At 38.4% G+C, this 16,184-nt stretch overlaps 1 protein-coding gene and 1 long non-coding RNA gene across 3 annotated transcripts in view; both read left to right on the top strand.

Annotated features, from left to right (window-relative positions):
* Nucleotides 1–16,184, top strand: part of LOC144653837 (uncharacterized) — a 37,621-nt gene that overhangs the window by 3,018 nt on the left and 18,419 nt on the right. The window contains exon 2 of one of the 2 annotated variants that reach the window (XM_078513941.1): nt 236–684. In XM_078513941.1, coding sequence (XP_078370067.1) covers nt 236–684 — 449 coding nt within the window. Of the gene's footprint in view, nt 1–235; nt 706–16,184 lie in introns of both variants that reach the window. The other variant, XM_078513940.1, reaches the window with a different exon arrangement.
* On the top strand, nt 9,389–14,596 carry LOC144655190 (uncharacterized). The gene is made up of 3 exons (XR_013571043.1): nt 9,389–10,140; nt 11,875–11,988; nt 13,532–14,596. It is a non-coding gene; the product is annotated as an uncharacterized LOC144655190 (long non-coding RNA).

The following is a 16,184-nucleotide window of genomic DNA, read 5'->3' as shown; positions in this document are numbered from 1 at the left end:
GGGAAACGACATCACTTTCGCATGCATTGCGTGCCCTTTATTAATTGTAGTCATGCGCGTGATTAGTGGTAATAAATTAATTTTAAAACAGCCAGTAAAATAAGTATCCCTGAGGTGGGAATGCGAAAACATGTACCCATAGAAAACGTTATCATTTTTTTGTTTCTTTTTTTCTTGTAGTTAACCTTGCTTAGATTACATTGACTCACTTTCGATGCGTTTGCACTGTTTTTAGAGAGCAAGAAAGAGAAGAAGGAGAAAAGCAAGAAAGGAGGCGCGAAAGATCTGGAAGATGACGCTGCGAAATCGGACGTTAGCTCTGTGACTACAGAAGGAAGTCAGGTAGATTCTTCTTCACCGAAAGCAAAAAAGAAGCTGGGAATTTTTAAAAGGCTTAAAGGAAGAAAATCTAAAAGCGACAAGAAAAGCTCGAAAGATGGCTCTGCTGAAAGCTTAAAGAGGCAAGGTGACGGTTCAGCTGATTTTGAGAGCCATGGAAGTGAATTTTCGCTCGGGGAGTCGACAGCAAGTGTCGAAGTGTCAACAACAATTACCGAGGTGCCCACGACTAGTGTCGAAGTGTCAACGACAAGTGACGAAGTGTCTACAACAATAACCGAAGTGCCAATGACTAGTGTCGAAGTGTCAACGACAATTGACGAAGTGTCGACAACAATAGCCGAAGTGCCAACGACAAGTGCTGAAGTGGAGGAAAGCAGTGAGATAGCCAAGCCCTCGAGAACTACGAACACAGATGGTACGGTAGATGACGATTCTTCAGTGGGCCTCCAGAAGCAAACTCCTGTTGGATCAGAAGTTCAGACGTTCGCATCCAAACTACAGACATCTGCCATCTCGACTAAAGCTAAAATAGACGAAGAAGTAAAAAAAGAACAACACAGAGGAGAAGAGGAAAACAAGAAAGAAAATACACATCTGGTTATTGAAGAAACTGTCTCCACTCACGAGAAGAAGGAACAGGTTGTAACACCCGAATCTGAGCGTAAACATGAAGTCTCTTTGGAAGACATTAAAAAGGAGCGAGATCGAAAGGTTGGAAGCTCCAAAGATGACAGCGTTGATACAATAATATCGACAGAGGCTCTCAGCACCAGAGGTGTGAGGGAAATGCCTGAAGACGAAAACACAAAAATTGGAATACGAAGCAAATTAGATGTGGAAGAACCCACCATCGCGACATACAAGGAGGAAAAAGCTCCGCTGCAAGATGCTGTTCAAGAACTGCCTCCGATAGCGTACGAGGCCAAGCTGCAAGAAGAAGTCGTCAGAGACGAACAACCAGTTCAAGAGGAACTCGTCTTCAGAGAAAGAAGGGAAGACGTGTTTGAGGATGAGATAAACAAATTATTTGTGGAAGAACCCAGCATCGGGACATACCAGAAGGGGACAGGTCCACTGCAAGCTGCTGTTCAAGAACTTCCTCCGATAGAGGAAGATACGTCAGTTTTAGCGTATGAGAACAGGCTGCAAGAAGAAATCATCGAAGATAAACAACCATTTCAAGAGGAACTTATCGACAGAGAAAGACGGGAAGACGTGTTTCAGGATGAGATCGCAGCCCAAGAAGAACTTCTGACTGAAACAGAATCTGAACCATTGTTAGAGAACGAGAAGATGAATAAGAAAGATAAGATACATGGGGAAGCTCAGGGGGAAGAGCCTTCAGCAGAGCAACTGCTACCACCGACATACCAACATAGAAATGGGGACAAACCGGAAGAAGACCTTGAAAACCAGGCAGCTCCAGAGAATGAACTTTTGCCATTACTCAGTGGGGATAGAGAAAAACAAAGCGTTCAAAAAGAAACCATCAGCAAAGAAAGAAGGGAAGACTTGTTTGAGAGTGAGGTCACAGAGGAACCTGTTAGGAAGCCAGAACGAAAAACTAAAAGTTGTTGTTTCCAGTTTCTTTCCTTTTTTCGACACTATTAAATGTTTAGCGCTGTTACTGCCTTCAAGCTGTAACAGGGCCTTTTTTTGAGGAACTTAACTCACTGGGTAGCTGTGTGGGAGTTGCCCTAAGAACCAAAACATCAAGGATTGTGTGATCTCTTGACTTACTCGCTTACAAACAAAAAGATACTACTAAAAGGACAATTGTCATAAACGAGCTGTAGCCAATATTTTGACTACTCAATTTGACTTATATTTGGCCAAAAGACAATGATTATCATAATCATAATCATAATTATAATCATAAACATGATAATGATAATAAACCTTAAAAAACTCGATAATAGTCAGCCAGAGGCTTATGACGAATTCTCAATAAAGAAATGCTACGTCTTTAAGAATTGAAAACAAGAGGAAATTCTAATAATACAACCTTAATAAGCTTTCAGAAAATATACACTTTGTTGGGTTAAGCAGTGATGGTTTGTAGACTATCTTGGTTAATTTACTGCAGAGATCAGTGAAACTTGGCAGGCTAATAGTTAATAAAATCCTTTAACAATGGCAACTCGCCAGTCTGTTTTCAATATTTTAGTAATTTTCAGCTCGGAAAAATAAAACCAGGACAAGACGTCTACCTAACCCATTTATATGCTTGCCAGATAAGGCACATGAGGTATCACTGGCATATTATATCAAAATGGATTCGAAGGCCAAAATTGGCCAGAAAAGCCTTTAGCATCGGTGGGTCTGGAACCCAGTATGTTACCATGATAACAAAATTGTTAAGCTCATATTGTGCGGGAAGATGCGGGAACACAACTACTAGAGTGTCACTGCCAAGAATTAAACATTTGCTCGCGTTGCAAGTGAAATTGATCTACTTTCATACCTTGACATAAAGTTGAGTTGAGTAAATGACGTATTTTGCCCCGTTAATTGTATATTTTACAAATTATTAAAGCTTAAATATCTCCGGAACTAATACAGATATTTGAAAACGGAAAAGGCCATTTTAAATCTTTCGTGGAATTCTCTATGATACACCTAAAATTGCAAGGGGTGGAAATTTGATCCTAGTAGCACTTAAAGACATTCTATGTTCAAAAAACAAAAAAGTTCCTCTTCGCTTTTTATGGTTCAGCGTATTGTTTTGTGATAGTCTATAGCATGTTTAATATATATCCGCTCGGTGCTATTTGTGTTCGTTTATAAAGAAACGTTTTTAACGTATTTCACTGCAGACTTCATGATTTAATTTATCCGCAATGAATAGATCACATAAATTTATTTCTTGTTAAGTAAGCTAAGAGATTGGCGATTTGCAAGATGGCGTCACTAAACACACTCTAACAGAATCCTCCACTTTTTCTTTTTATCACTCTAATAAGAGCAATGGTTTTGTAAACCCCACTATGGATTCAAAATTTAAATATTAAAGGAAGCAAAATGAATTCTGGAAGTCGTCAAATGACGGCATCTTGCAAATGTGCTATTCATTCATTTCATCTAAGCGTAATTTTTGTCCAACTTTCCCTTCCCTTTAGCCTTTTATTTAAAAAATATCCACCACTAGCCACCGACACTGTTTTTTACAGTGCTCTAAACGCCAGCCATTGGTTTTTTTATTCGCAACTCGAAACAGATCTAAACTTCGCGCCACTCAGATCGCGTGGAAGCGTTTGATTGGCTCTCTGTGGGTGCCTTTGTTTATCAACCAATCAGAATGCTCTGTGTTTCTTTTTTTTGCACTGAATTTCCTTATTTGTGCACTAAATTAACTCATTTTACCAATCAGTTTCGAGACATTTTTTAAACATTCTCCATTACACGTTTTATGGTTTTTTTTTTAGTTTAGACGAATGTGCTTGACATATAAAGCGCAGACTTGAAGTTGCTACGAAAATGAGTTCTGAAACCTCTAAAAGCTCCTCAGCCTCGTTGCTGACCAAGAGCAAGAAGGACGAGACGAAGGAAGGTAAGACTTTACTTTTTAGGTGCTCTTCGGATTTGTCCTGTCTGGATCTTACACGCCACAGCCATATAAAAGATGCTTAGATGAGAGTTAGTGGTTTCAGTCAATGAGAATACAAATATAATGCGGAATACTGGTCACAGACAATGAACAACAAATATCGACTTTGCCTGCCGAACGGTGGGGTTAAGCGTGGCTTGAGAGCGGAGCGCGACAACACTAGACCGCCTGTTCACACCGCAGACTAATATCGAATAGGCTTGGAAAAATTCTGCCGGCATAATTTCAAACGAAACAGGACATTTTTGGACGTTGAGGTGATTGAGCATTAGACTTGGGATCGAAACTCCCATACAATCCTGACGGGGGGGATCGTCGGTAAATTTGAAAGCAACCCCCTTTTATAAATGCACCACAATTTCATATTGTCGTCACAAATTAGTTTTCACCCAAGAGGTACCGATCATTCAAAAGGAAAGAAGTACTACGGTCTTGCATATTAACAGTCCTACGTAAAAACCTATAAGGTAGCCTTTTCAAATAAGAGCTCCCCTCTTCCACCCTCTCTCCTTTGCACCCCTACTCCAAGTCCAGCCGGGAGCATTATGCCAGCACAATGCTCGAGCACAATTGGAGCAGAATAAGCAAAAATTCAGTACTTGCAACAATCAAACAAGATAATAATAATAGGGGAAATAAAATTATGAACCACAGTCTGCAGCATTACGAACAAAATAATCTAAATATAAAAATGGTGTCGTAAAGAGTAAAAACAGAATCGCTCTTATTGACATTCCGCTAATAAGGGCAACTAAGGTTTCTATTCTACCGAGCAGAATACCAGGATGTGAGCAGAACAGTAGTCTGAGCAGAATTTTTTTAGCGGAAGACCTATATCTGAGCAACTTTTTTAGCAGACTGGAGTAGTTTAACATCAGAGAAAAATTTCAAATCGATTATGCGTCAGTACTAGACTAAATCTTCGACAAAATGTATTACAATTTTTTGTCCATTGTTTTCTCTGCAAACCATGTGCTAGGTCGGTCGCGACGGAGGAATAAGATCCGCGCACGAGCACAAGTAAAAAAAAACATGATCTCGGTTTAATTGTAACTTGCCCGGCAATTTGCCAAATATTGCGTGTCAAGTACAAGTGGCGTCACGTCAAACACCACTTTCGATCAATCGAAATAATTTCACAGTATTGAAGCATTTAATTGTATTTTTTAGCAACCTATTTACTCATCGCTTGTCTCATCGCTTGTCCAATATTATTTAAAGGTTTTGCTCAGCAAAGCTAGGAAACCGTTCTTGCAAATTTCAATTACGGAAGTAAATTAATCTTTCTGTCTGATCGAGACCAACGATATTTTTAAGACGAAATCCATCAGGAAATCGAGTAATATTAAGTTCAGTTGGCCAAAAGGCGAGTACCAGAATAATTTATATCCTATTGCATTATTTCCTACCCTTTTTAAAAGCTAAAGATGTAAGTATTTAATCCGTGATAACACTAACAACAATTTCAGTCTAATCATAGCCTGAGAAAATGAATTTCAAAGTTCACAAGCTATAGGTAAAAACGTACATGTAGCTATTTTGTATAATCGTCTTTTAAACGATTCAAGTAAGTAACCCTGGGGATGCGAGTGAGAAAACGCGTACCCATAGAAAGTTTCATCATTTTCCTGTTTATTTTCATCATTTTCCAGTTTCTTTATTTCTTTAGTAACGCTCGCTAAATGATTGTATTAACGTTTCAAAACAGAACAAGATCGAGAGATGAAAAGCTCCGAAGATGAGAGAGTTGATACATTAACATTAACAGAAGCCGGCCTAAGCACCGAAGATACGAGGGACATGAACAAAGACAAAGACAAAGAAATTGGAATAAGAAGCAAATTAGATGTTGAAGAACCCGCCATTGCGACATACCAGGAGGGGGGAGATTCTCTGCAAGATGCAGGTCAAGAACTACCTCCGATAGACGAAGATGAGATAGTTTTAGAATATGAGAACTGGCTGCAAGACGAAATTTTCAGAGATGAACAACCAGTTCAAGAAGAACCTATCGTCAAAGAAAGAAGGAAAGACGTGTTTTGGAACGATAAAAGCAAATTAGATGTTGAAGAACCAATTATCGCAACGTACTTGGAGGGGAAAAGTACGCTGCAAGATGCTCTTCAAGAACTTCCTCAGATAGATGAAGATGCGATAGTGTTAGCGTACGAGAGCAGGTTGCAAGACGAAATCATCAGAGATGAACAACCAGTTCAAGAGGAACCTATTGTGGCAGAAAGAAGGGAAGACGTGTTTCAGAACGAGACCAGAATCCAAGAACTTCTAAAACTTCTAACTGAGGCAAACTGAACCTGTAACTTTGATAATGAACAGATGATGAAAAGATGATGAAAAGGTGATGAAAGATAATGAATTATCTTTGGGCAGTGATGTGTCAACTTAAACCGTAGGAAGCATCACCTTAAAATAACCGTTATATTACGGACAAAAATGATATACCATCCAATGTTATGGACGCACCTTCATTGAACTGTTTTAGATCTTCTCTTTTAAAGTATTTGTCAGCTTGTGCTTAATGGTGTATATATCTTTTTGGATTCTTTTTTCTTAATTTTTTTTTAAATATATCATTATATAGTCTTGCAGAGAGTAATCCTAGTATTGGAATTAAGTTTCCCCTATTGCTTCTCCTGTCATGTAACCCCTCCTCCTCCCCTTTTTATATTATGTACATGACAAAATCACATTAAATTTAAACTTGAACTAAAAGGGACAAGCAGATACACGGAAAAGTACAGGGGAAAGAGCCTTCAGAAGAGAAACTTCTGCTACAGATTGTGTACAGAGAAAGGAGGACAACCCGGAAGAAGAACTAGACGAAAAAAAAAAAAAAAAGGCAGCTCCAGTGAATAATCTGTTGACAGCACTCAGTGGAAAAAGAAGAAAACAAAGCGTTCAAGAAGAACCCACAACCCACCACCAAAGAAAGAAAAGAACATCAAGAATTATGGTGTGTAACTTGACGCCTCTTTTATAAATAAAACTCAGTAGACACTACCGGACAGTTGTTACAAACGAGTTGTAGCCAGTATTTTGACAACTCAGTTTGACTTACGTAAGCTTGGCAAAAAGAGGAAATTCTAATGAGGTTACTTTTCGCCCTCCTTTAATTAAACATATCTTGGAGCACATTTATTATTTGAAGGCTTTTGTAAGAGCAGGCGAAGAACTTGGCATGCAACTACAATAAGCGCCAATAGTGTTAAGACACTCGGCGATTTCTGACAGTACCTAGAACAACTCTGAGTCCTCACCCATTCGAAATTACCCCATCCCCCCGAAGCAATGTTGAATTTGGCATCGGGAAGACTTGTTTTGTTTTTGTACAACATTGAAACGGAGGAGGGGGGACGGGTCTCACCCTACACCTGATTTGAATTCAAATAATTGAAATATTGAACTGAGCATCAATTCCAACAACTGTCTCAACTACAAATGACGCCTATTGGCTATTTACCTTTAAGACAAGGAGAGATTGTGCTGTTTCAAAATTAACTGAAACCTACCATTTTCCCAAAAAATGTTCCGTAACAAAGATTCCATGTTCAACAGCACTTCACGGCACAAAGAAAATTAAAGCTTTATTTTAATGCAAATTTGTGGTTAAAAGCTCTTCACTCAGAGAGAAAATAAATTTTCTGTTCTAAGAAATTGACTGCTGTTCATTTATGTGTCTTCAAATTCTCATATCAAAATGTTTGGGCAATGTTTTTAGTTTTCTCTTGAGTTGCATACCGACACACCCAAGCACGTGGTTTTAAGCTCCTCTCATCCAAAATGCTTTAGGTGACGTAAACATACGCTCTGTGATAGTGAGCATGACACCCTCGGACTAGGTCCTAATGACCTAAAAGTTTTAAACAAAAACAGTACCTGGCCAAAGTTCGCTATATAAACAGCCTGTACGACAGACGGTTTTTGCTGGGCTTTTTGTGTCGAGCACGGCGTGCGAAGGAACCATAATTTCCACATATTCATGGGTCCAAAAATGTTCCGTAACAAAAGTTCCCATTTTCGTCAGCTCTTTACGACATAATGCATATTTGTGGTTAAAAGTTCTTCGCTCAGATAGAAAATAAATTTTCTATCTTCTGACTGCTGTCAATTTGTGTGTCAGCTAAAAATCTTTGTGCGATGTTTTCAGTTTTCTCTTCATTTACATACTGACACACTCAAGCTCGTGCTCCCCTTTCAGCCCTTTTCCAACATGAAGTCGGTGACGTAAACATACGCTGTGCGTGACATCCGGATACTATGTCCTATCTGAAAGTTTTAAACAAAAACACCACCTGGCCAAAGTTCGTAAAGTTTACTTCATAATTAGGCGATACGACAGACGGTTTTAACTGGGCCTTTTACGTAGAGCGCGGTATAAGATAAGATAAGATAGATAATCACTCCTAAGAGGTTAGGACATACATGAAGTTGAATAAAAGTAAAATTAGTGACCAGTATAAAAAAAAGAAAGAGGAAAAGCAAGAAATGAAAAAAAATACTCGCTGAGGCGTCAGGTCTAAGAACTGCGAAGTCAAGATACTCTGCGAAGTATGCGAAGGAACCATAATTTTCATGCTTTAATGGCTCAATTTCTACCGTATCCCACACCAACGACATTCCCGGAGCGATAAAAGACACGATAAAACTTCCCCAGGGGTAGCCAATCGAAAAAAAATTATTCTGGTTACAAACTCCCCGAATATAAGCCCGCTACCCAACTTTTCCTTTAGTTTTCTTACTTAGGGCCTCTTTACATGAAAGCCGAGTTGAGTTTCATCCCGGGATGAATTTCGTCCCGGGATGAAAAAAATTTCATTTTACATGAGCGTGTTCATCTCGGGATGCTGGGACGTAAGTCGTCCCGCCCGAATTGAATTCATCTCGCCCGTGCTTACATTACTTTATATTTCATCCCGGAAAGACTGTTTACATGACGTTTCTCGTCACGTTTCATCCCGGGATGACATTTCAACTCGGTGTTTCATCCCGGGATGAAATCATGTATCATCATGTAAATAGCAACAAGGTCATCCCGGGACGAAAACTCTCATGTAAAGAGGCCCTTAGGTTCTCACCGAACACTGTGCAAATTTAAATAGAAAATGAAAGTACGACGTATAAATTTTTCAAGGAAAAACAGTTCCCTCAAAAAAACCGTTCCTTTTACAAGCCCACCCAAAACTTCACAAAGTTGCGAATCCAGGGCTAATAACCAGGATTTTAAGGTATGGCAAATTATAGCGGAGCTCCTCAGCGCGCGCCAGCGCGCGGAGCGGAGCACCATGGGTAATGCGGGTACGAGAGAATTTTTGTAAACCCAGGAGGCCGAGAAAATTTGGTGCGTACGCGCGCCGCGCGTACAGACTCTCGGGGAGGGGGAGGGGAGTCCCAAGGCAACCCAGGCAGGGGGGGGCAGGGGAGACAATCTTCTGCATCCTTCGAAATGAGTGAGGTAATCGACTAAGATCTTTGATATTGGACATCCATTTTATGGTCAATTGACAGCTGTCAAAACAAGGTATCCGCTGACCAGTATCACATGACCATATCGCGGGCTCAGGTTTAGAACTAGTCAAGGTCGCGTGTTTTTTTGAAGTTGACCGCTGACCAAGTGATAGCATTGCTATTGGTCCGCGGGCGCAAGTTTTTTTTCCATGGTCAGTCCATTTAGATTTACATGAAGGACAAAGTGAACAACCCGGTCAGTTTGTAAGGTGAACGAAGCACAAGGAGAAACCGAGCAGGAAAAAGAAATGTCTTCGTAAATATTTCTCGGTCTACCCCGTCTAAAGGCTTTACACATCATTGAAGTTATGGCAAACGATAAGGGCTTACGGGAAGATCCGAAAAAAAGGCACAGGTGGAGAGCGAGCGAGTTTCTACCGTTTCGGCGGCTGACCAGCTTTCACCAGCTCTAGGAAGTTAATTGAGCTAAACGCAATTCACTGAAGTGAAGGAAAAAGAAGTGTCAATAGCTACACGGATGGAAAAGGCTGAAATAGACCTTCGCGGATAGTTCAAAGGTCGGTGGTGCTGGAGTTAGTTATAATTTATAGCTTACACATGTACTACGCGGTTGGATAATAATACGAAAAACTGCGGCCGCTTCGCATGAGCTGGTTGAAAGCTTTGCCCTGCTGAATTGACAAGCATTCTCCGACTTCAAATATGAGGTAACAAACTTTGACTTTACTGAATACACTAAGTCCATGTCTTTTTGTGAAAATCTGTAATTATATGCTTTATGAGTGAATTTGCGTCGGTTTAGTGGTTCTGGTTTACAGAACTTTTATTAAGTTAAGTTGAATTGTTTATAAGCTTAATAATGACTTAAATGTTTTTATTCAAACTAGTGTTTTAGTTTTTTAATTCATCTATTTATTCCCGGCGTATCAAATCGAACGAAATCGAACAAATTTTTCATCGAACTCAATCAAACGAAATCGAATCTAATCGAACGATTAAATTCGATTTTGTTCGGTCATCGAACGAAATCGGACAACAATTTTTTTTGTGAGTTCGATTTCCGAACCAAATCGAACGAAATCGAATTAAGCGTTCGATTAAGTTCGGAAATCGATGTGGCTAAAATTTAAAAAACAAAATTGGAACCTAGCGGAGCGAGTAAAAAGTTAATGATCATTCCTTAAATGGTTTTGGAATAAGTGACTGGACACGGTATCGTATAATCTTTGTCTTTTTATTTGATCCTAAAGAAATAAAACATAATATTCGAGCAATCTAATACGCCCGGGAATACGTTAAAACTCGTACGAGGGATCAAATTACAAATACTCAAATACAACCCGCGATGTATCTGCGTATCGTATCAAGTGAAAACCGTATTTAATTTTAGAATAACATTTTGCGAATTAAAACTTTATATGATCGATTAAACAATATAGCATTGCACATGGGGATGAAGGTGCACGCCGTATGTGACATCAGTGTTAACCGTATTTTTATTGTTGTTAGTGGCAGAATTATTTCTCCATTTTGACATAAAAAGTATGGAAATAAAGGAAACATAACTTAAGATGGCTTCATCGATTGACGCATTTACCCGGGAATTTATCCCCGTGATCATCAAATGAAGGAAAACTGAACATTCGCTCGATTCAGATCATATCTTCATACGACGTATGCCGCTCGCTTTGGCGTCGTTCGACGACCGAACTAAATCGAACGTCATCGGACTTTATCGAACGTTCGATTTTGTTCGATTTGCATTTATTTTTTGTGAGTTCGATTTCGTTCGATGACCGAACAAAATCGAATTTAATCGTTCGATTAAGTTCGATTGCGTTCGATTGAGTTCGAAAACCGAACGTTCGATTTGATACGCCGGGTTTATTCTTATTTACTCGCTGTTGGAATTCGTTTGAACGAACTATTTTAGAGTCGCGGACGAATACGCCAAGAGATCGTTACGTTGCGAATTTCTTGCGTTGACACGTTTTTACCACACCTTTGCAGAACCAAAAAAAAAAAAAGTTTATTTCCACATAAAACTATCTTAGTTAATTATTTTGAGTAATTCTATAAAACACAATTGTTCGCTCTACTTGTAATTCATGCCATTTTAGACACTGTATGCAGCTGTGTATGCAAACTTTAATACATTGACTATCATTATGACAGTGTTGAATGTGTATCTTTGCAATGGGAATGTTTTTTCTATACAGGTAAGTTAAAAAGAAATCCCCAAGTAGAAAAGCTAAATATCCCATTGTAGGAAGGAAGGGTCACTACACTGGGTGTATAAACGAAAGAGGCTAATATTATTATATTTGATGAGATCCATAAAATAAGACGGAATTTTTTATAAATTATTTTAATAAACAGGGCCATTAATTAGAGCTAGTGTGGTGGTTTTTAATAGATTATTATGTCAATCCTTCTTTTAGGTAGTGTTATATTCTGCCATTAAGCCGCAATGAATGAAGAATACCTACAGTCAAGTTTTGTTGAACTTGGTATAGAATGCTCTGTGCAAAGTGGACAACAGCAAAGTAAATCAGGTATCTAGTTTTATATTTTAGTTATAATTGAAATATGTTTTTATTCAGTTTAGTTCTTTTTTTACCCAGCTGCTTTAATCAGCATTTGGTTGCTGCTGATCTTCTTACTTTGTGAAATATTTACATTCATTATTCAACTCCTCAATGGAGGTTGCCTATTCACCGAGTTAGGATTTCGAGTTGGATTTCGAGTTAGGTTTTTGAGTTGGATTTACGAGTTGGATTTCGAGTTAAGATTTTGAGTTGGATTTCGAGTTAAGATTTTGAGTTGGATTTCGAGTTAGGATTTTTGAGTTGGATTTCGAGTTAGATTTCGAGTTAGGATTTCGAGTTGGATTTTCAAGTTGCTTACCGTACTAAGCACTCCGGTTATACTACTATACACGCCAGTTAGCTTACTATGCACCTTCGGTTAGCCTACTACACACTCCTGTTAGCCTACTGTTCACTTCGGTTAGCCTACTATGCACTCCAGTTAGCCTGTTTATGGTTAGCTTTCAATAATTGTAATGGGTTTTGCTTTGTCACTGTAAATACTGTAAATATAAGAATTGTAATTTTAATCTTAGCATAGTTAATTTAAATACACGACCCCACAAGCTTTTAGCTTTTATTATTATCGTGTCAAAATAAAGTTTTACCTTACCTTACCCTTACCTTGTCAAAAAAATCCAACTCGAAATCCTAACTCGAAAATCCAACTTGATATCCTAACTCGAAAATCCAACTCGAAATCCAACTTGAAATCCTTACTCGAAATCCAACTCGAAAATCCAACTCGAAATCCTAACTCGAAAATCCAACTCGAAAATCAACTCAAAAATCCAACTCGAAATCCTAACTGGAAATCCAATTCGAAATCCTAACTCGGGAGTTAGTTTGTCTCTCCTCAATGACATTCAAAACAACTACAATGTATTAATTAGTAGACAGTTTAAATAATTAATATTTCACTAAAAGTATGTTTTCATGAAATGCCTAGATCTTGTACCAGAAAATATCTATACCCTAGCCTCACTGTGGAAGGTTAAATGGTTTGAATGTCACCTCCCCTCACAAACTCTTCACAAATTCCAATGTGTGGTTATGGCAGAAATCCATGGCCAGCTCATCCTCAGTGTATGAACCAGTGAAACAAGGCATCAAAGAGCCTCAAAACAACATGGAGCAGGAAAACAATAGCTCCAAAACAAAGAAATATTTCACAGGTTCTTACACCAAGGAAAACCCAAATATTCAGATCCATCCCATGTAAGGTCAATGGAAGTTCCAAAAGGGCTAGCGGGAGGGGGAGGGGGGTTGATTAAAGGCCAAACCTTTTAATTAAGAGGGGGTGTTAGGGTTTGCAGCGATGCTTTGAGTTTATTAAAATATTTAGTTGACTGTGCTGATCCATCTCTGTTAAATATCTAATGGATCCTTTTGCATCCAGTGGTTTGGCTTCAGTTAAACAAGCTCAAGTTCAGTGTTTTGTTTTATAAATTATTGATATTGATGCCAATTAATCAATTTTAATTTAATCTGTGGCATTTGACTTTTTCAGGGTTAACATGAGTTGCAGAGTTTGCAGTGCCACAGACACAAAAACAGACAAGGACAAGGACATAAATAGAAAACAGGAAAGATTAAATCCAGCTCGATGTTTGGGTGTCGTCATGATGCTATTTTTAAGAGACTAGTGAATTACATGTAAATTAAAATCAAGAAAAGCTGCAAATAAGCAAAATTTAGATTTTAAATGTTAACCTATTTACAGTGTACTTCAGAAAACAACTTTTTGATTGACCTGTCACTTTCACATCTTGTTAGATGTAACAAGGGCATTATGAAGTGATCTTTTCAAAAATATTCAGCGAAAACAGTAACAGCAGAAATGGTGGTAGTTTAAAATTGCTATTTTCAATGTTTTGACTGGTAAGAAACCACATGTGACCAAGCTAACATCTGCAAGTGTCCAAATGTTTTGAGCCCTCAAGTACACAGGACTTACATGTAGTTGTCTAATTATATGATAAGATCTTTGGGGGAGGTAGTGGAGTTACAAAGCAATGTAATTATTTGAATTTGGATTAGTTATGCTGAAACTGGTGGTACTGTAATTTTAAAGATAGATGAGTTTAAAACCATTATTGCAAGCAATACACATTACCAATTTCATTCTTATGTATTGTATGCTGTGTACAATTTATAAGAACAGCTATATTTTTAAAATAAGTGAAATATTCTAAAGCCAGATAAAATTTGCAGTATCCATAAGGTACCATGTAGCAACCAAATTGTGACTTACTTGCTTACTTTGTGAACTCCATGACAAATGGGCAACATGACTCCATAAAAATGTGGACAATACAAACAAATTTTTAAAAGAGTAGTCAAAGTATTGATGTTTTATTTTTTCTTTCATAGTTTTATGCACAAGCAGACATGATTCTATTTTTTTTTTCTGGGTAATCAAATAACAAAACTGAGTTTGAGACTCAAACAATATTCTAGCTTCCCAGAAGTTTTGCTTTTTTTTCTGTAAGTGAAGTGAAACCCCTTAAGAGGAAGGGGAGTCAAAAGACATGTAAAAGTGAATAAGGTGCTATCTTCTTCTTCTTTTGGGGGAGGGGGGGGGTGGGGATGGGGTGACCCTGTTCGGTGGAATAACAGAATGTCACTCCTTTGTTTCCGGAGTTAGGTTCACCCCTGTTTGCTCACAGTTAGCTTTATTCATCTGGTTTGCTTGCGGTTAGTTTTCACTCTAGTTTGCTTGTGGTTAGCTTTCACTCCGGTTTGCTTGGAGTTAGCTTGGTTTGGGCAATATGCTGTAAACCATTAGCTATAACCTCTGCCATTTCCATTCAAAATTAAAATATAGGCAAATAGTGAAAATGAAAATAAATAAATGAGTGAATGAAAAAAAATTAAAATCAACCTTATTATAAATGTAGATGTTTGTTATTTCCTTTATACTCTAAATGTTAAGTGATTTTTTCTTTCTTTTAAAGCTGGTAAAGCAACAACAAAAATGCCTAATTTGCCATAAGATATGCCTATCTACCCCGACATGCAGCCCTACTCCTCCCTCCTTTTTTCTACATGAAGGTAACATAATTGCCCGTTTTGCAACATAATTTCCTATCCAGACTTCTTAATGATAATGCTTTCGGTGGAATTATAACATTTTGATTGATTTTGTTTGTTTTCTTATTTGGTGTTGCTGTACACGGTACCCTGAGGGGGGGGGGGGATGGTACTCCCATATAAGAGCTATACGGGTATGTGCCGCTCAACAGGGTATGCTTTTTGCCTCTCTGACTCTGAAACAGGGTATACAAATCACCCTTTTGACTCTGGAACAGGGTTGATTGTTTTCCCAGAATCCTGATTAAACACTATTAAGTATAGCTATGAAACTCCGCTCCTTTCATCGCTTTATCTCCAAGCCACAGACGAAGTCAAGTGAGAGCTTTGTGATGTACGCTTGTGTTTATATTTCCATTGTGGATATTGCTGGAACAGGGTACCTTCTTTGCAGTGTTTGTCTGGAACAGGGTCACAAATTGAACCTTTTGTCTCTGGAACAGGTCCAGAGTCTCAGCGGTACACCCCCATAGTAAATTTTAGGGAGTACCCCCCCCCCCCCACCTCAACCCCGGACACGGTAAAAAAGAAATAAGGAAAAAATATTAATTATTATTTATTAAAAAAATTAAACGAATATAAAATTCTCAGCCTTAAAGTTTTACAATGGCCAGAATTCAGAGTTCAAAAAGTGCAAAATAATTAACTGGGGAGCTCCGCTTTTAGGCTTGCCTAAATCTATATATTATGTTGTTTTGTTACGGTATCTTTTGGTTAAATGAGATTATGAAGCGTGTTTAGTTTTATAGTGCTCATTAGCAATGGGTCCACAACGCACCATGACTCCAAACAGCACAAATTTGCATTCCGTTCGCTATTCAAAGAACGTTGTTCCCGGTATAGTGCCACCCCTTTCAGAAGTTGAAGGTCTTGTTATGCTTAGGTTTTGTTTTAAGCCGAGTTCAATCCCTTGGCCACTGACGTTAAGCACTGCGATTACTAAAGAAGTTACCATTTCTCTGGAGGGACGGTAAAGCTGCATTGTACTTTAAATTATACCGTTCAAAATTTTAATTATTATTGACCCCTACTGATTACCTATTTAGCCCACCTGCCCGCTTACTGCATGG

Source organism: Oculina patagonica, chromosome 5 (assembly GCF_052425735.1).
Source record: "Oculina patagonica isolate OP01 chromosome 5, crgOcupat, whole genome shotgun sequence".
Classification (NCBI taxonomy): Eukaryota; Metazoa; Cnidaria; class Anthozoa; order Scleractinia; family Oculinidae; genus Oculina; species Oculina patagonica.
This window is presented reverse-complemented; position numbering and strand designations above follow the sequence as displayed.